The 15,569-nt window shown below is 52.5% G+C and overlaps 1 protein-coding gene across 1 annotated transcript in view; it reads right to left on the bottom strand.

Moving 5' to 3' along the window:
- VWF (von Willebrand factor) overlaps positions 1–15,569 on the bottom strand; it is a 159,067-nt gene that overhangs the window by 65,703 nt on the left and 77,795 nt on the right. Inside the window, exons 21-27 of the mRNA XM_062195452.1 lie at positions 12,877–13,011; positions 10,072–10,218; positions 7,067–7,207; positions 6,758–6,871; positions 3,668–3,824; positions 2,556–2,714; positions 1,847–1,982 (exon numbers count right to left, since the gene is read on the bottom strand). Of these exons, the coding sequence (XP_062051436.1) occupies positions 1,847–1,982; positions 2,556–2,714; positions 3,668–3,824; positions 6,758–6,871; positions 7,067–7,207; positions 10,072–10,218; positions 12,877–13,011 (989 nt within the window). The remainder of the gene's footprint in view (positions 1–1,846; positions 1,983–2,555; positions 2,715–3,667; positions 3,825–6,757; positions 6,872–7,066; positions 7,208–10,071; positions 10,219–12,876; positions 13,012–15,569) is intronic.

Here is a 15,569-nt window from a genome sequence, read left to right as displayed (position 1 = left end):
CCTCACACTCCCAGTAATGCCGAGAAGGCAGCCACGCCCTGAGCCCTGGGAGCTGTCGTCTGTGGCTGGCCGGCCGGGGGATATCCCAGCTGCTGTGAAACCACTACCCATGCCCTGTTCGAGGGCTCAGCAAGGACCAGATGGCTGCCCCTCCCGGCATGCCTGCAGGAGGAGGTAGGAAGGGCTCTGGAAGCCTCAGCACAGCCCCTCCCCCCAACCACTCATTGCTCACGGTCTCCGTTTCTGCATAGGGAGGGTGGGCAGGCAGGGTCGTACTGGGAAGTTAATTCCAACTTCCTCATGATCCACACGATTTATTGCTTCCATTCCTGGGTAACAGTGCGTGAGTGACATACTTTCTAGTTTCCTGTGTTTGCTAGGAAACTCACCCCGGGCAGTGTTCACTCTTGTTTGTACAGATGGTGGCGGCAGGATCTGGCTCTGGCCGCTGTGACCGCAGCCCCCTCCCCAGCCAAGTTCAGTTCTCAAGTTCAAGCTCCCAGAAGGCTTCATCGGTGTCAGGGAGTGGTGTTGAATAGATCAACATTTTAATAAATGTTCCCCACTTGTGCGCAGGACTTCACAAAGCTCGGTGCTCACTCCCAGGACCTCCTCTCCCCTCCCCACAGGCCAGCTTCCCAGAAGCAATTCCGGCAAGGGCCTGGGGGCACAGCAACGCGTGTCTTCCCTCCCCGCTGTGAAAGCCAAGCCTGCTGGACTCCACTGTGGCCCCCAAGATGCCTGTGTTAGACAGAGGGGTCAGGGCTCCACCTCACTTTCCTCCCTGAATCCCCAGCCCCACAAAAAGACAGCTGACTTCCAGGGACCCCACCTTTCGTGAGGAAAGGTAAAGTTCTCTTAACAACCTCTTAAGAAATATGTTTGGGGAACACAGGTCTTAAAGAAAGAGATGCAAGGCCGGCGCCGTGGTTCAACATGCTAATCCTCCGCCTTGCGGCGCCGGCACACCAGGTTCTAGTTCCGGTCAGGGCACCGATCCTGTCCCGGTTGCCCCTCTTCCAGGCCAGCTCTCTGCTGTGGCCAGGGAGTGCAGTGGAGGATGGCCCAAGTGTTTGGGCTCTGCACCCCATGGGAGACCAGGATAAGCACCTGGCTCCTGCCATCGGAACAGCGCAGTGTGCCGGCAGCGGCGGCCATTGGAGGGTGAACCAACGGCAAAAGGAAGACCTTTCTCTCTCTCTCTCACTGTCCACTCTGCCTGTCAAAAATAAAAAAGAAAGAAAGAAAGAAAGAAAGAAAGAAAGAAAGAAAGAGATGCAAACCCTAGAAACAAATCAAACAATGAACTAAACTCATTCATTACTTCATTAACAAACAAAATAAATAAAGCCAGCTTCTCAAACCACATAACTAGAAAGCTTTCCCCAAAATCTGTCTCCAGGCAGCCCTAAAAGAACACAATTGGACTTACCATGCCAAGGGCAGGCACTGGCACAGTGCCTAAGACACCACTTGGGACACCCAGATCCTAGAGAGGAGTGCCTGGGTCCAAGTTCCACCTCTGGCTTGGGATTCCAGCTTCCTGCTAACAAAGACTCTGGGAGGCAGCAGGTGGTGGCTCAAGTCCTTGGGCCCCTGCCACCCACATATGAGACCTAGATGGAGTCCCAGGCTCCCAGCTTCCGCCTGGCCCAATTCTGGCTATTGTGGGCATTTGGAGAGGGAACGAGTGGTTAGAAGGTCTCCCAATCTCTCTCTCTCTCTCTCTCTCTCTCTCTCTCTCTCTCTGTCTCCTACCCCCCTTCTGCCTTTAAAATGAATAAAAACTGAATACACAATTTTTTAAAAGGTTCATCACTCCAAGCCCCCCGGGATCTGGTTTTACCAAATCTGACAGTGCGCAGGGTCACCAGGGTTCAAGGTGACTTTCTTTCCCGAGGCCAGGCGCCGGCCGGCCACCTCACACACGGGGCAGTCCTGGGGGTCGATGCAGGTCTGCAGCAGCTCATCCAGGATCTTCCCTGCACGACAAAGCCCTCGTCAGGAGCCCAGAGTTCACCTGTCCCGAACGGCACCGCCTGTCCAGTGGGCATCCCACCCCCCAGGGAGCAGCCTTCCCGCTTTGTGCCTTGATTTACCTCTCTGAAAAAGTGACAGGGGGTTCCTTCATCCCATCTCACCTCCCCCCCAAGCCTTGGGACCAGGGAAAACCGTTTCTCTAAGAATTTCGGTTTCCTGAAGAATGCATGCATTGACCTCAGAGCTGTACTCTCCGATGTGATATTTAAATTTAAATGAAGTGAAATCCAATACATAAATTCCACTCAGATACATGCGGCTGCCACTGTATTCAACAGAATATTCCCATCACTGTGGAAAGTTCTGCTCCCAATCACAAACCCATACACAGGCAAAAAGTGTTTCCTGGGAGCTAGCTAGACAGAAATCAGTCAGCCTGGCTCATGAAAACAGACCCTGCTGTAGGCTGCAGGGCCGGGGCCAGAGCACCATGGGGAGTTAGCTGAGATGAAGAAGGACCCGGAAGCATCGTTCCTAACAACCTCCAGCCCACCCCATCCAGGGACAGCGCTCACCTGGAGGGCAGTACGCGTGGCAGCCCTCCACACACTGCACAGGACAGGCCAGAGGCTCCGGGTGCTGGCACGTGACAGGGCAGGCAGGTGCACAGCTGTTGTAGCGCCACTCACACTCATACCCACTCTCCCGGACATTCCTCTCCTCGCAGCTCTGGGCTGTGTGGACAGAAGAAAAGGCCATGAGTGACAGCACCAGGCGGTTCTGTGCAACCTGGGAAGCTAAGACCACAGCAAAAGTGCCAGAGAGTCCCTGGGGAGACTCACGGTGGTGATGGGGGCAGGGTGGAAGTGGTCCATGCTGGAGAATAAAGGGCCACAGGAGTCACTCACATCAGAGACTAAAACCCCTAAAGCAGGAACTTAGTGGTTCTGATTCACTTTTCTATATAAAAATACTAAGGTACAGGGTCAGCCTGTGACACAGCAGGTTAAGCTGCTGCCTGCAGCACCAGCATCCCATATGGGCACTGTTTCAAATCACGGCTGCTCCATTCCCAATCTACCTCCTACTAATGAGCCTGGGAAAGCACTGGAAGATGGCCCAAGTCCTTGGGCCTCTGCCACACACATGGTAGACCAGGATGGAGTTCCAGGCTCTTGGCTTCAACCTGGTCCAGCCCCCACCATTATAGCCATTTGGGGAGTGAACCAGTGGAAGATCTCTCTCTCTTTCTCCCTCTCTGTCTGTCTCTCTAACTCTGCCTTTCAAATAAATAAATAAATAAACATTTTAAAAATGAGAAACAAATAAAACTATTAAATTGCTTACACCCAAGGAAGGAAGATTCTACCTACACGTACGAGTTGATCCCTCAAACTGGAAAACAAGACATTGTCTACTACACTGACCTCCTCCTCCTCATCCGTATGCCGTCTCCTTTCCAGAATTCCTCCAAAGAAAAGTCTCCTTGCTCTAAAGTCTCAAACCCACCTCCCTCCTTGCCTATCATGTGAACTCCCCATGCAAGTCTGTATGTCAACTTGCTTTGGTCCTTGGTCATTCATTCCTATACTAGAGCTCTCTCGTCTCTCCCACAAAGGCGCCCTCCTGCAACCCACAAATCTTCCAGATGTACGCGGGGAGGTCACCAAGAGGGGTCAGGACTCACGGCACAACGTGGCGGTCCTCCAGTTCACCACATTCCCGTGCTGGGCACACACCTGGGCGTAGGCAGCAATGGTGTCACAGAAGCAGACACAGTCCCCAATAGACTCACAGGAGCAGGTGTCATAAATGCAGATGTCCAGGTATGGCTCAGGGTCCACCTGCAAAGGAAACCTTGGGTGGCCTGGGCCTAGAGCTCTGGGTCTGGGTAGAATGTTCTGGAAGGAATGTTGAGGATAAGGAGACCCCCAGGTGGAGGGAGGAAAGTAAGCCTATGGCCCCTAAGAGGGACTGGGTGGCAAGAATCCTAGCTTCTAATTCCAGCAAGAAATACTGAAGACGGCAGTGTTGCTGGTTTTTACAATATAACATGCCCACGGATTTTTCAAAAGAACGTGCCCTCTGTCCATCCGTCCACCTAGCTAGTGAGCCTGCTGAGGAGCTACGGGGCAGCACCCTGGACCACAAATCCACACAGACAGCGGGGAGCCCACCCACCGTTCCTGTTCCGTCACACCAACCACATCCCCCCGCTTCCCGCCCCTGAAACGTGCTGTGACACACAGGCCCGAGTCAGGGTCATCGTGATAGAAATGAGTGCAGACACAGCCAGTGGGTGCCGTTCCCAAGAGAGCCTTGACTCCCGTCCGTGACTCCTGTCTTCACTCTCCCACCTCAGACGCCCATGGTTTGTAGCAAATACGAGAAACCTCAGTATCCTTTGAAGCCCCCAGGAACTGAAAAGCACCGGGTGGAGGGAGAGAGAAACTAGATGCCCCCCCCCCCCTACACACACACAATGTGCATGGACACAGCTGTGTGCATGTGTGTAATACACATGCACTCATGGACACACACATGCACACAGAAGAAGACAGAGAACTGCATTTAACTATGGGGAATTCCCCCTTCTCGTCTGAGATAAAGATAAAAATGGAGCCTTCAGATGAGGGCTCAGAGCCCCTGGAGCTGAGATTAGGAAAGAGATTCTGTGAAACAAGAACTGGGCGCAAGGCTGTACCTGGCGTAGCAGGTGAAGCTGCACCTGCGGCACTGGCATCTCATATGGGTGCCGGTTCTAGTCCCGGCTGCTCTACCTCTGATCCAGCTCTCTGCCATGGCCTGGGGAAGCAGTGGAAGATGGCACAAGTGCTTGGGCCCCTGCTCCTGGCTCCTGGCTTTAGATTGGCCCAGCTCTGGCTGTTGCAGCCATTTGGGGAGTGAACCAGCAGATAGTAGACCTCTCTCCCTCCCTCTCTCTCTCTCTCTGCCTCTCTAACTCTTTCAAATAAATAAATAAATCTTTTTTTTTTTTTTGACAGGCAGAGTGGACAGTGAGAGAGAGACAGAGAGAAAGGTCTTCCTTTGCCATTGGTTCACCCTCCAATGGCCGCCGCGGTAGCGCGCTGCGGCCGGCGCACCGCACTGGTCCGATGGCAGGAGCCAGGTGCTTATCCTGGTCTCCCATGGGGTGCAGAGCCCAAACACTTGGGCCATCCTCCACTGCACTCCCTGGCCACAGCAGAGAGCTGGCCTGGAAGAGGGGCAACCGGGACAGGATCGGTGCCCCGACCGGGACTAGAACCCGGTATGCCGGCGCCACAAGGCGGAGGATTAGCCTGTTGAGCCACGGCGCCGGCCTTAAATAAATAAATCTTAAAAAAAAAAAAAAAAGAACTTGGAGCCAGCGCTGTGGCGCAGCAGGTAAAGCCGCCACCTGCAGTGCCAGCATCACATATGGGCACCGGTTCAAGACCTGGCTACTCCACTTCCAATCCAGCTCTCTGCTGTGGCCTGGGAAAGCAGTAGAAGATGGCCTAAGTCCTTGAGCCCCTGCACCCACGTGGGAGACCTGGAGGAAGCTCCTGGCTCCTGGCTTCGGATCAGCGCAGCTCCAACCGTTGTGGCCAACTGGGGAGTGAAACAGTGGATGGAAGACCTCTCTCTCTCTCTCTCTCTCTCTCTCTCTCTCTCTGCCTTTGCCTCTCCTTCTTTCTCTGTGTACCTCCGACTTTCAAATAAAATAAACAAATCTTTTAAAAAAAAAAAAAAAGAACTGGACACTAAAGGGATTTAGAAGGGGTGAGGGTCATGGCACAGTGGGTTAAGCTGACACTTGGAATGCTGGCATCCTACATTGAATAGTCAGTTCGAATCCCAGCTACTCCACTCCTGCAAAAGCAGTAGAAGACGTCCCAAGTACTTGGACCCCTGTAACCCACTTGGGAGATTCAGATGGCGTTCCATGCTCCTGGCTTAAGCCTAGCTCAGAACTGGCTGTTGCAACCAGCGGATGAAATCTCAATATCTCTCTCTCCCTCTCTGTCTCTCTGTCTCTCTCTCTCTCAGTGATATACAAATCGCTCTGCATTTCAAATAAATAAGTCTTTAACAGATAATGATAAAGGGGGCTGGCACTGTGGTGTAGCAGGTAAAGCCACAGCCTGCGATGCTGTCATCCCACATGGGCACTGGTTTGAGTCCCGGCTGCTTCATTTCCGATCCAGCTCCCTGCTGATGCACCTGGGAAAGCAGCAGAAGACGGCCCAAATACTTGGGTCCCTGCCACCCACATGGGAGAGCTGGATGGAGTTCCAGGCTACCGGCTTTGGCCTGGCCCAGCGCTGTTCATTTTGGCTATGTGAGGAGTGAACCAGCAGATGTAAGATAATCTCTCCCTCTCTCTCTTTCAAATAAATCTTTTTAAATTTAGAATAGTAATAGTAATAAAGTAAAGGGGTTGTGAGGAGAAGTTCTCAGGTGTGGAGACTCGAGCAATACCAGGGAAAGGAAGCCCTGGCTCTGGTGGGGGAGAGGGAGAATACAAAGGGGAGCAAACCCTAAGACTGGGGCCAAAAGAGAAGCATGGGCGGATGCCGCCAGCAGTCACTTCCTGTGTACAAGGCAACCGCCTTGCCGGGCGGGGCTCTCCCCAGAGCTGTCGCCTCTCCCCTTGGTGTCCGGCCCCACAGCCTAGAAAGGACAGCAGCGCTGCCCCGCGGAAGCCCATGTCAGTGTTCTCACACCGGCTCGTCCGAGCCCCTGGGCCGGCCCTCAGCACCATCCCGCCTCCCGCCGCCCTCCGGGCCCTCACCAGCTTGTTGCAGTCCTGGAAGATGTGACTAGTAAGAATCCTGCAGGAGGAATCCACCAGCGTCTGCTTCACGACATTGTCGCGGCAGGTGACAGGCGACAAGTCCAGCAGCACCTGGGGAACGGCGCAAGAGCACACAGATTAGGGCAGCCGGACTGGGGGGGCGACTCAACCCGGAAGCACTCGGCAGGCTCTCCCCCCACCCCCAGGCCGCCCACCCCCTGCAGCGCCCGCCACACGCTGTGGGTGGGGGCCATTCCCGGGACCAGGTCTTTGAGGGTCTGACCACGCAGAGACCCCCCAACGTACTTTTGTGGTGTCCGCACACTGCGAGTTCACTTTCCAGGAGTTCCCGAAGTCCACGGGATCATCCTCCACTTGGAGGTTGCTACTGGTGAAGTCATTGTTCTGGACGCCATCGAAATTCCCACACAGGCCACACACTTGATCCTGGAGACACACAAGGGGAGAGAGTGAGCCCTGCAAACCCCAGGGGCATGCTCTCCGCTTCAGGGGAAGGAGGCGGCTCCGGGCAGCAGAGGTCGTAGGGTGGACCTAGGAGCAGGAGGAGGAGCGGGGTGGAGAGGGAGGCAGAGCAGACGAGGACGAGGGTGAGCGCAGGTGCTTCCCCTCCCCAGGGCCTTGTCCTCGGTTTCCTCCACGACCGTATCTTAAAGTCAAGGAAACAGAGAGAGGCTAAGGACAGAGATGGGAACTGGGCAGCCTTGGCCTTGGAAGCCGGTGTGACAGCCATGAGCTCCCCAGCTGGCTCAGTTGTCCCATCAGTGAGAGTGCAGGGGCCCAGGGAGGGGACATTACAGTCCCCCACGGCTGTGGACAGGAGAGTCCCTAACCTGGAGAACTACAACATGTTCGGGGCAGGCTGCTCAGAACTGTCCACAAATGTCAATGGGGAAGCTGGACCTTATTCAGCTCCATAGGGAACAGGTGCTAAATGTGCTGATGGCTAAATGAGTGAAAGGCACCAGGTAAAAAAACGGTGGAAAGAACTGGAGGCGCTTGGCCTGGGAAAGAAAAGGTGCTACAGTTTTTACAGGATACCCTAGAGCCCTGTCCTGGGACAAAGAGAAATGCTGAATTCTATTTTGCTTCAATAAGCAGGGAAAAAATTGGCTTTGGTGCAATGAGTATACGTTACAGACAAACATTTAAGAAGAATATTCTCACAGTTGGTTAGAAAAATGAAGCATCTTTACAGGACTTAATAGCTCCCCTGGTATGGCCACTGCCTGCTCCCTGCCCTCATGAACTACCACTCACCCCCATCCCACCTCTGCAGCCATCCTGGCCTCCTTGTCCGAACACCTGCCGTGTCAGGGCCTCTGCGTGTGCTGGCCCATCTCTCCCTGGGTACTTGCATGGCTCACTCCTTCCCTTCGCTGGGGACTCTGCTCAGATGTCACCGCTTCAGACAAGTCTCATCACATCAATCTATCTTAAACCACATCCCCATCAGACTATGATTTTCCCCAAGGTTATAGGAGGCCAGACAGTGTCCTCAAAGGCAGCCATGTCCTGACCCTCAGAACCATGGTTTGAGTTCATCCCCCAATGCTCTGTGTGCTAGAAGCGTGGCCCTGGTGTGGCAATGTTGAGAGGTGGTGGAACCTTTAAGAGGTGGGAGGTGATGAGGTCATTTGGGGGGTGCTGCCCTTTGAAGAGATCAATGTAGCGCTCACAGATTTCCCACAAAGGGGGTTGTTGTGGAAAGGGTACGCCTGGCCCCTGAATGCCTCTGGCCTCCCGTCTGGCCCTCTGGCCATGTGATCACTTCTTCACACGGCCATTTCTCTTTCTGTTTATCCCTCACACCGTGACACAGCCAGCTAGGAAAACCTCTTTTCTTTATAAAGTTCCCAGCCACGCGGTATTTTGTTACCGCAACAGGTAACGGATAAACACCCATGGCCGCAGGAACTTTGCCGCTGGGACTGGATTAAGGTTGTGAGCTGTAGGGAGATGATCCTGGGATAACCAGCCGGGCCCCGTGTAATCACAGAGTCTGATAAGCAGGCAGGAGAAGCCCGAGTGGCAAAGGTGATGAGACCGACACAGGCCAGGTTAGATGGAAAGATGCTACACTGCTGGCTTTGAAAGGGATGGTGAGAGCCGGCACTGCGGCTCAATAGGCTAATCCTCTGCCTTGCGGCACCAGCACACCGGGTTCTAGTCCCGGTCGGGGCACTGGATTCTGTCCCGGTTGCCCCTCTTCCAGGCCAGCTCTCTGCTGTGGCCCAGGAGTGGAGGATGGCCCAAGTGCTTGGGCCCTGCACCCCATGGGAGACCAGGATAAGCACCTGGCTCCTGCCATTGGATCAGCGCGGTGCGCTGGCCACAGCGCGCCGGTCGCAGCGGCCATTGGAGGGTGAACCAACGGCAAAAGGAAGACCTTTCTCTCTGTGCCTCTCTCTCACTGTCCACTCTGCCTGTCAAAAAAAAAAAAAAAAAGAAAGAAAGGGACGGTGAGGCCACAAGCCAAGGAGAGCAGGCAGCCTCCAGGAAGTGGACAAGGCAAGGAACAGATCTGCCCCCGGAGTCCCCAGGAGGAAGGCAGCCCTGCCGGGTGATTTTAGATGTCTAACCTGCAGAACCATCGATGAAGAATGTGTGTGACGGTTTGAAGCTGCTAACTTCAAGGTAATTTGTTACAGCAGAACAGAACGCAAGGGTTAAAAATAGAACCAGGTGTCTGATTCTTCCTCTGTGGTATCCTCAGCACCTGGGACCACACTGGAACTATCCCGGAAGTCAGTATTTATAGAATAAATGAATGCTTGAGCTGTTAACACCTGCCACGGAAGGGAATCGAAGATGGATGGCATTGTGGGCAACGCCTGGGAATCTGAATCAGCCACCATAGCCCACGGAGCCACTTGTCATGTGCACGCCACCCAGAGAAATTGTTAAAGTCCCAGCGAACTGTTGGGCCTGGCCCGAGATCGTGACATTTCTCCAAGGCAGGTTAACAAGCAGCTCTCAAATCGTGCCGGCATACAGCTCGGGGGCAAGACAACCCGCAGAATCCTCTGCTGTGTCAGGAGAACACCGGGCAGGGTCCCTCCTTAGGGAGAAAACCTAAAGGGAAGCGCACATCGCCTCATACCTAACTCCCTCCCTTTGTGGGCATAAACAGCACGCCCAGCAAGGCCTGCCAAGGGACCCTAACTCTTCCCGTGGGCAGCCTGCCTCTGTGAGTCCACACACACACCTGTTCAGGGAGGGAGGCCGGGGCACAGGACAGCCCCAACCCAAGAGGTGGCTGCCCGAGGAGTGACAAGTGACAGCTCGCTGACCTGGTAGGTCTGCTTCAGGACCACAGAGACTCCCAGGCGGCGGTCCCACACCACAGAGAGGGCTCCACCCAGCAGCAGGAACACGTAGCGGCCGGATTCCACCACCTCAAAGTGCGTGACCTCCTTCAGCGGCCTCTTCACATTCACCTGCCACGGAGGAGGCGAGAGAACAGGGAGGGTGAGGGCAGGTAGGGGCAGCCGGACCCTCCCTCTGCCACACAGGTGCCCACCGCCTACCGGCGCAGGTGCACGCCTCACCTGCCCACTCGCTGAGAGCTTGCCCTGTGGGCCAGCACCAAGCCCGGGCATTTCTGTATCAGTCTCGTCGCCTACCTTGCCAAGCACCCGTGTCCCAGAGATGACAACAGACACAGCGGTGAGGTCAGAAGGATGAGATTGAAAACAAAACCAGCCAGCAGGTCAGCCCCCGACTCACAGGAAGTGGCAGATTGACCGTGAAGTCCGGCGGTCTCCTTGGGAGGTGTTTCATGTGGCAATGACCTGCACACCCCTGGTCAGGTGATTTACAGACCCAGCCCTTGGGGGCGGGCATTTGACTCAGTGGTGAAGATGCCAGTTAGGGAGCCCCCGTTCCATTTCAGAGCGCCTGGGGTGGAGTGCCGGCTCCACTCCAGAATCCAGCGTCCTACCAGGGCAGACGTCAGGAGGCAGCCGGTGATGGCTCAGTGAGGTCGCTGCCCCCCCATGGGAGACCTGGCCTGGGGTCTCAGCTCCCGGCCCAACCCCAGCTATTATGGACATTCAGGGAGTGAACCAGAGGATGGGAGCTCTCTCTGCTTTCTCTCTCTCACTAAGAAACACAATAAACGATTGCTGTTTGTTTGTTTTCAGAATGAAACCTATACCTTTATAGAAATAACCTCTACATTCTCACCCTCCTCGTCCCACCACCTCCCATTCCTGAGTCACTGCCGTCAGTGGCCAGAGCTGAAGGGGAACCGCGACGGAGGGGTTGGGAGCAAGAAGCAGCAGCAACACACAACCCAGTTTCCGGAAGGGCTGACCTGAGCCCAGGACTTGGCCAAATCAAGCACTGAACCCTCAGAGCCTGTTTCCGTGCTCTTGGCTGACTTTCTAATTCAGGAGAGCAAGGCTGATGCTAAGAACGGCTGCCCCTTGGCAGGGGTCCTCGCCCGAGTAACAGAACCACAGGCAGAGCTGGTCACATGCGGGAATTTATCCTCACACATCGGATTACCTCCTCTTCAACATCACCACCGTCCCCTGGGCTGAACAGAGCTGTCCTGTGAAGTGGGGCTGCTGTGGACCCACAGTCAAGGGGCACCTTTGCTCAGCAGCGTTGTACCCTAGTGGTAAAGAATTCACCTCCCAGCCCCTGCGCCAGCGGTGGGCAGCTGCCAGAAGGCAGGAATGCAGGCTGAAGAACATGAAGGTCCCAGACCAAGCGTGCCCCCAGACGTCTCTCCCCAGCACCATGTGTAGCCAGACTGGCTGAACCAAAACTGTGATCTACAAGTGGCTTGCCACTGTACATTTTATTTATTTATTTCAGATGGATAGAGAGAATACATGCTATCCACTGGTTTGTTCCCAAATACCTTCAACAGCTGGGGGGTAGCCACCCTCGCCCCTTCAACAGCTAGGAGATAGCCACCCTCACCCCTGGGAACACACTCTGAGTCTCCCACGTGAGCAGCAGAAAGCCAACAGCTTGACCAGGGTCTCGAGCTGTTGCCTCCCAGGGTCTGCATGAGCAGGAAGCTGGAGTCAGGAGCCAGAGCCGGGAACAGAGCCCGGGGACTCCACTGTGGGACAGAAGCACCTTACCATCAGGCTGAACGCCCAGGCCAGGGCTGTCGCTCTAAATGTAGGGCCTCCCCAGACACTGAGTGAGCCTCTCAGCACAGAGCCCCAGCATGGGCATTTTAAATGGACTCTCCAAAGAGATGCTGGTGTCCCCTTCTGAAAACCACTTCTTATCCTCTGAGTACACAGAGACTGATTTGTTTACTTCTCCTTTGAGCTCCTTCAAAAGTATTTCTCTAACAAAAACTGACAAGCATACAAGTAAAATTCCCCTGTCACTTGAAAATAATATGTAAGGACCCTCCAAAAAGTTCACAGGAAAATGGAATTGAGTGATAAGCTTATTTGAATGCAAAACATTTTCAAACCCATGCACACACGTGCACAGGAGCACACCCTCCCATCAGCCCTTATCCAGAGCTTTGCTTCCTACTGTGGTCAACCACAGCCTGAAAATATTAGATGAAAAATTCCAGAAATAATCAATTGATAAATGTAAATAAGTTTTATTAGAGTTTATCACTACAAATGTTCTATCCTCTTATGGGTGTTAATCTCTTACTGTGCATAACTGATAAACTAAACTTTATTCTAGGTGTATATGGATATATATAAGAAAAAATACAGAATATTCAAGCATCAGCATTATCCACAGTTCCAGGCACACACTGGGGGTCCTGGATCAGATTTACCATCGGTAACAGGGGGACAATGTATGCATAATGGATGGCCCTCCCAGCTCCAAGCTCCAGTCACCTGCAGGGGTCCTGTGCTTACACAGACATCATCATGCTCAGTATCTACACTCTGACCAAAATAGAACTGTGCCATCTATATTTGTCTACCAGTTGTTCTTCTCATAGACTGTGTCAAGGCCAGTGCTATGCCTCAGCCTCACGCTCCTCAATGGCCGCACATGGTGCCATTCACATGCATGCACAACACACACTTCATAAACGCTCTCAGCAAGTAGGCGAAGGGGGCTGCGAGGCTGGAGGGGACGAGGCTGGCACTTACCTCCCCGTCAAACAGCTCAATCTCCCCTCCTTCCACCAGGATGGTGACCCGCTTCCTGCACGTCACCGACGGGTAGCCACACCCCTCATTCCCCACCAGGATCCGAAAGGTGCCAGTGTTGCCGCCACAGTAATCCTGGGGAAAGAGGGGTACCAGGAGAGAAATATTACCCCTGCTTCCTCCCCCAGGGCCAGAAGATCGGCGTCTGAAGCCTTGGATTACAGGATGTGACCATGTTTGTGTCTGTGGACACAGGAGGAGAGAGAGAGAGAAGAGACAAAGAGGAGAGATGTGCCCGGGTGAGCTCCCTAGACAGGTGTGTCCTCCCCAACCACTATGGACAGACCAGACGCCTATGGTCAGTGGGGGTCATAAGGAACACAAGGTGGAGAAGCAGGGGAAGCATCAGGTGCTGTGCTTTGACAGGCACATCAGAGAAAAGCTCCTGCCCAGAGCCCATTAGCTCGTGGGACCACCAGATAATTAGAACAGTTTGACCACAAGGCATCTGGTGGCTCTAAATTCTGGTTGGTTCCCTCTGCACTGTAACTCAGGTCTGGGCTACCGTGCCCAGTTGTTTATAAAGCATAAAGGAACACTGCCCCTTTGTTGGTCCACGATATGAAAAATTAAACAAAAATACCTCCCCTGTAGTAGCTACTCCTGTGGTGTGATGGAGAAGGAGAAGACACTCAGCTTGGAGAAATCAGACATGAGTCTTGGTTCTGCCACTTAAAGCGTAACGCTGAGTAAATCACCACTCTGACACACACACGTACAACAGATACACACACACGTGTACCACAGATACATACACATACACAACAGATACATACACATAGACACACAAGCACACACACGTACCACAGATACACACACACATGTACCACAGATACATACACACATGTACCACAGATACACACACATAGACACACAGGCACACACGTACAACAGATACACACACACGTGTACCACAGATACATACACATAGACACACAGGCACACATACAATAGATACACACACACACACCAGATACATACACATAGACACACAGGCACACACACGTACAACAGATACACACACACATATACCACAGATACATACACATATACACACAGGCACACACACGTACCACAGATACATACACATATACACACAGGCACACACACATACAACAGATACACACACACGTGTACCACAGATACATACACATATACACACAGGCACACATACAATAGATACATACACACATGTACCACAGATACATACACATATACACACAGGCACACACACGTACCACAGATACATACACACACACAACAGATACATACACATAGACACACAGGCACACACACGTACAACAGATACACACACACGTGTACCACAGATACATACACACACAACAGATACATACACATAGACACACAAGCACACACACGTACAACAGATACACACACACGTGTACCACAGATACATACACACACAACAGATACATACACATAGACACACAGGCACACACACGTACAACAGATACACACACACGTGTACCACAGATACATACACACATGTACCACAGATACATACACATAGATACACAAGCACACACACGTACAACAGATACACACACACATGTACCACAGATACACACACACATGTACCACAGATACATACACATATACACACAGGCACACACACGTACCACAGATACATACACACACACAACAGATACATACACATATACACACAGGCACACACCCATACAATAGATACATACACACACACAACAGATACATACACATATACACACAGGCACACACCCATACAATAGATACATACACACACACAACAGATACATACACATATACACACAGGCACACACACGTACCACAGATACATACACACACACAACAGATACATACACATATACACACAGGCACACACACGTACCACAGATACATACACACACACAACAGATACATACACATATACACACAGGCACACACCCATACAATAGATACATACACACACACAACAGATACATACACATATACACACAGGCACACACCCATACAATAGATACATACACACACACACAACAGATACATACCCATATACACACAGGCACACACACGTACCACAGATACATACACACACACAACAGATACATACACATATACACACAGGCACACACACATACAATAGATACATACACACACACAACAGATACATATACACACAACAGATACATATACACACAACAGATACATATACACACACATTTAATGCACCCACATGCATGCACAATACATATACATGAACATACAGAAGAATTAATCAAGGGTAGACCAAGATGGTGGAATAGGGAGGGAGCTCACTGCTCTAATCTAGGGGAAGATAGTTAAAAAAAAAAAAAAACATGGACAGAGTGCAATCTCAGGGAAGAGTTAGGGAGAAAACGGCAGAGGAAACTCCCTGCTAACTAGATGAACACTGTGGACCTACATGGAGGGAGTGATGTGCACAACTCAAGACCCCAGCAGCCCAGAGCCTCAGCACCTGTCTTGGAGAGTGAGGTGAGACCAGACTGCAGCAGCCCAAGCCACTGGTTATAGAGCTATGGAAGAGCCTGGCGTAAGTCCAGTTTGAGCCCTGTGGGGGACAGTATAACTGCCAAACTAGAGGGGAAACAGGG

Source organism: Lepus europaeus, chromosome 6, assembly GCF_033115175.1.
Source record: "Lepus europaeus isolate LE1 chromosome 6, mLepTim1.pri, whole genome shotgun sequence".
In the NCBI taxonomy this organism is placed as follows: Eukaryota; Metazoa; Chordata; class Mammalia; order Lagomorpha; family Leporidae; genus Lepus; species Lepus europaeus.
Note: the sequence above shows the minus strand (reverse complement) of the source record. Positions and strands in the feature narration are given on the sequence as shown.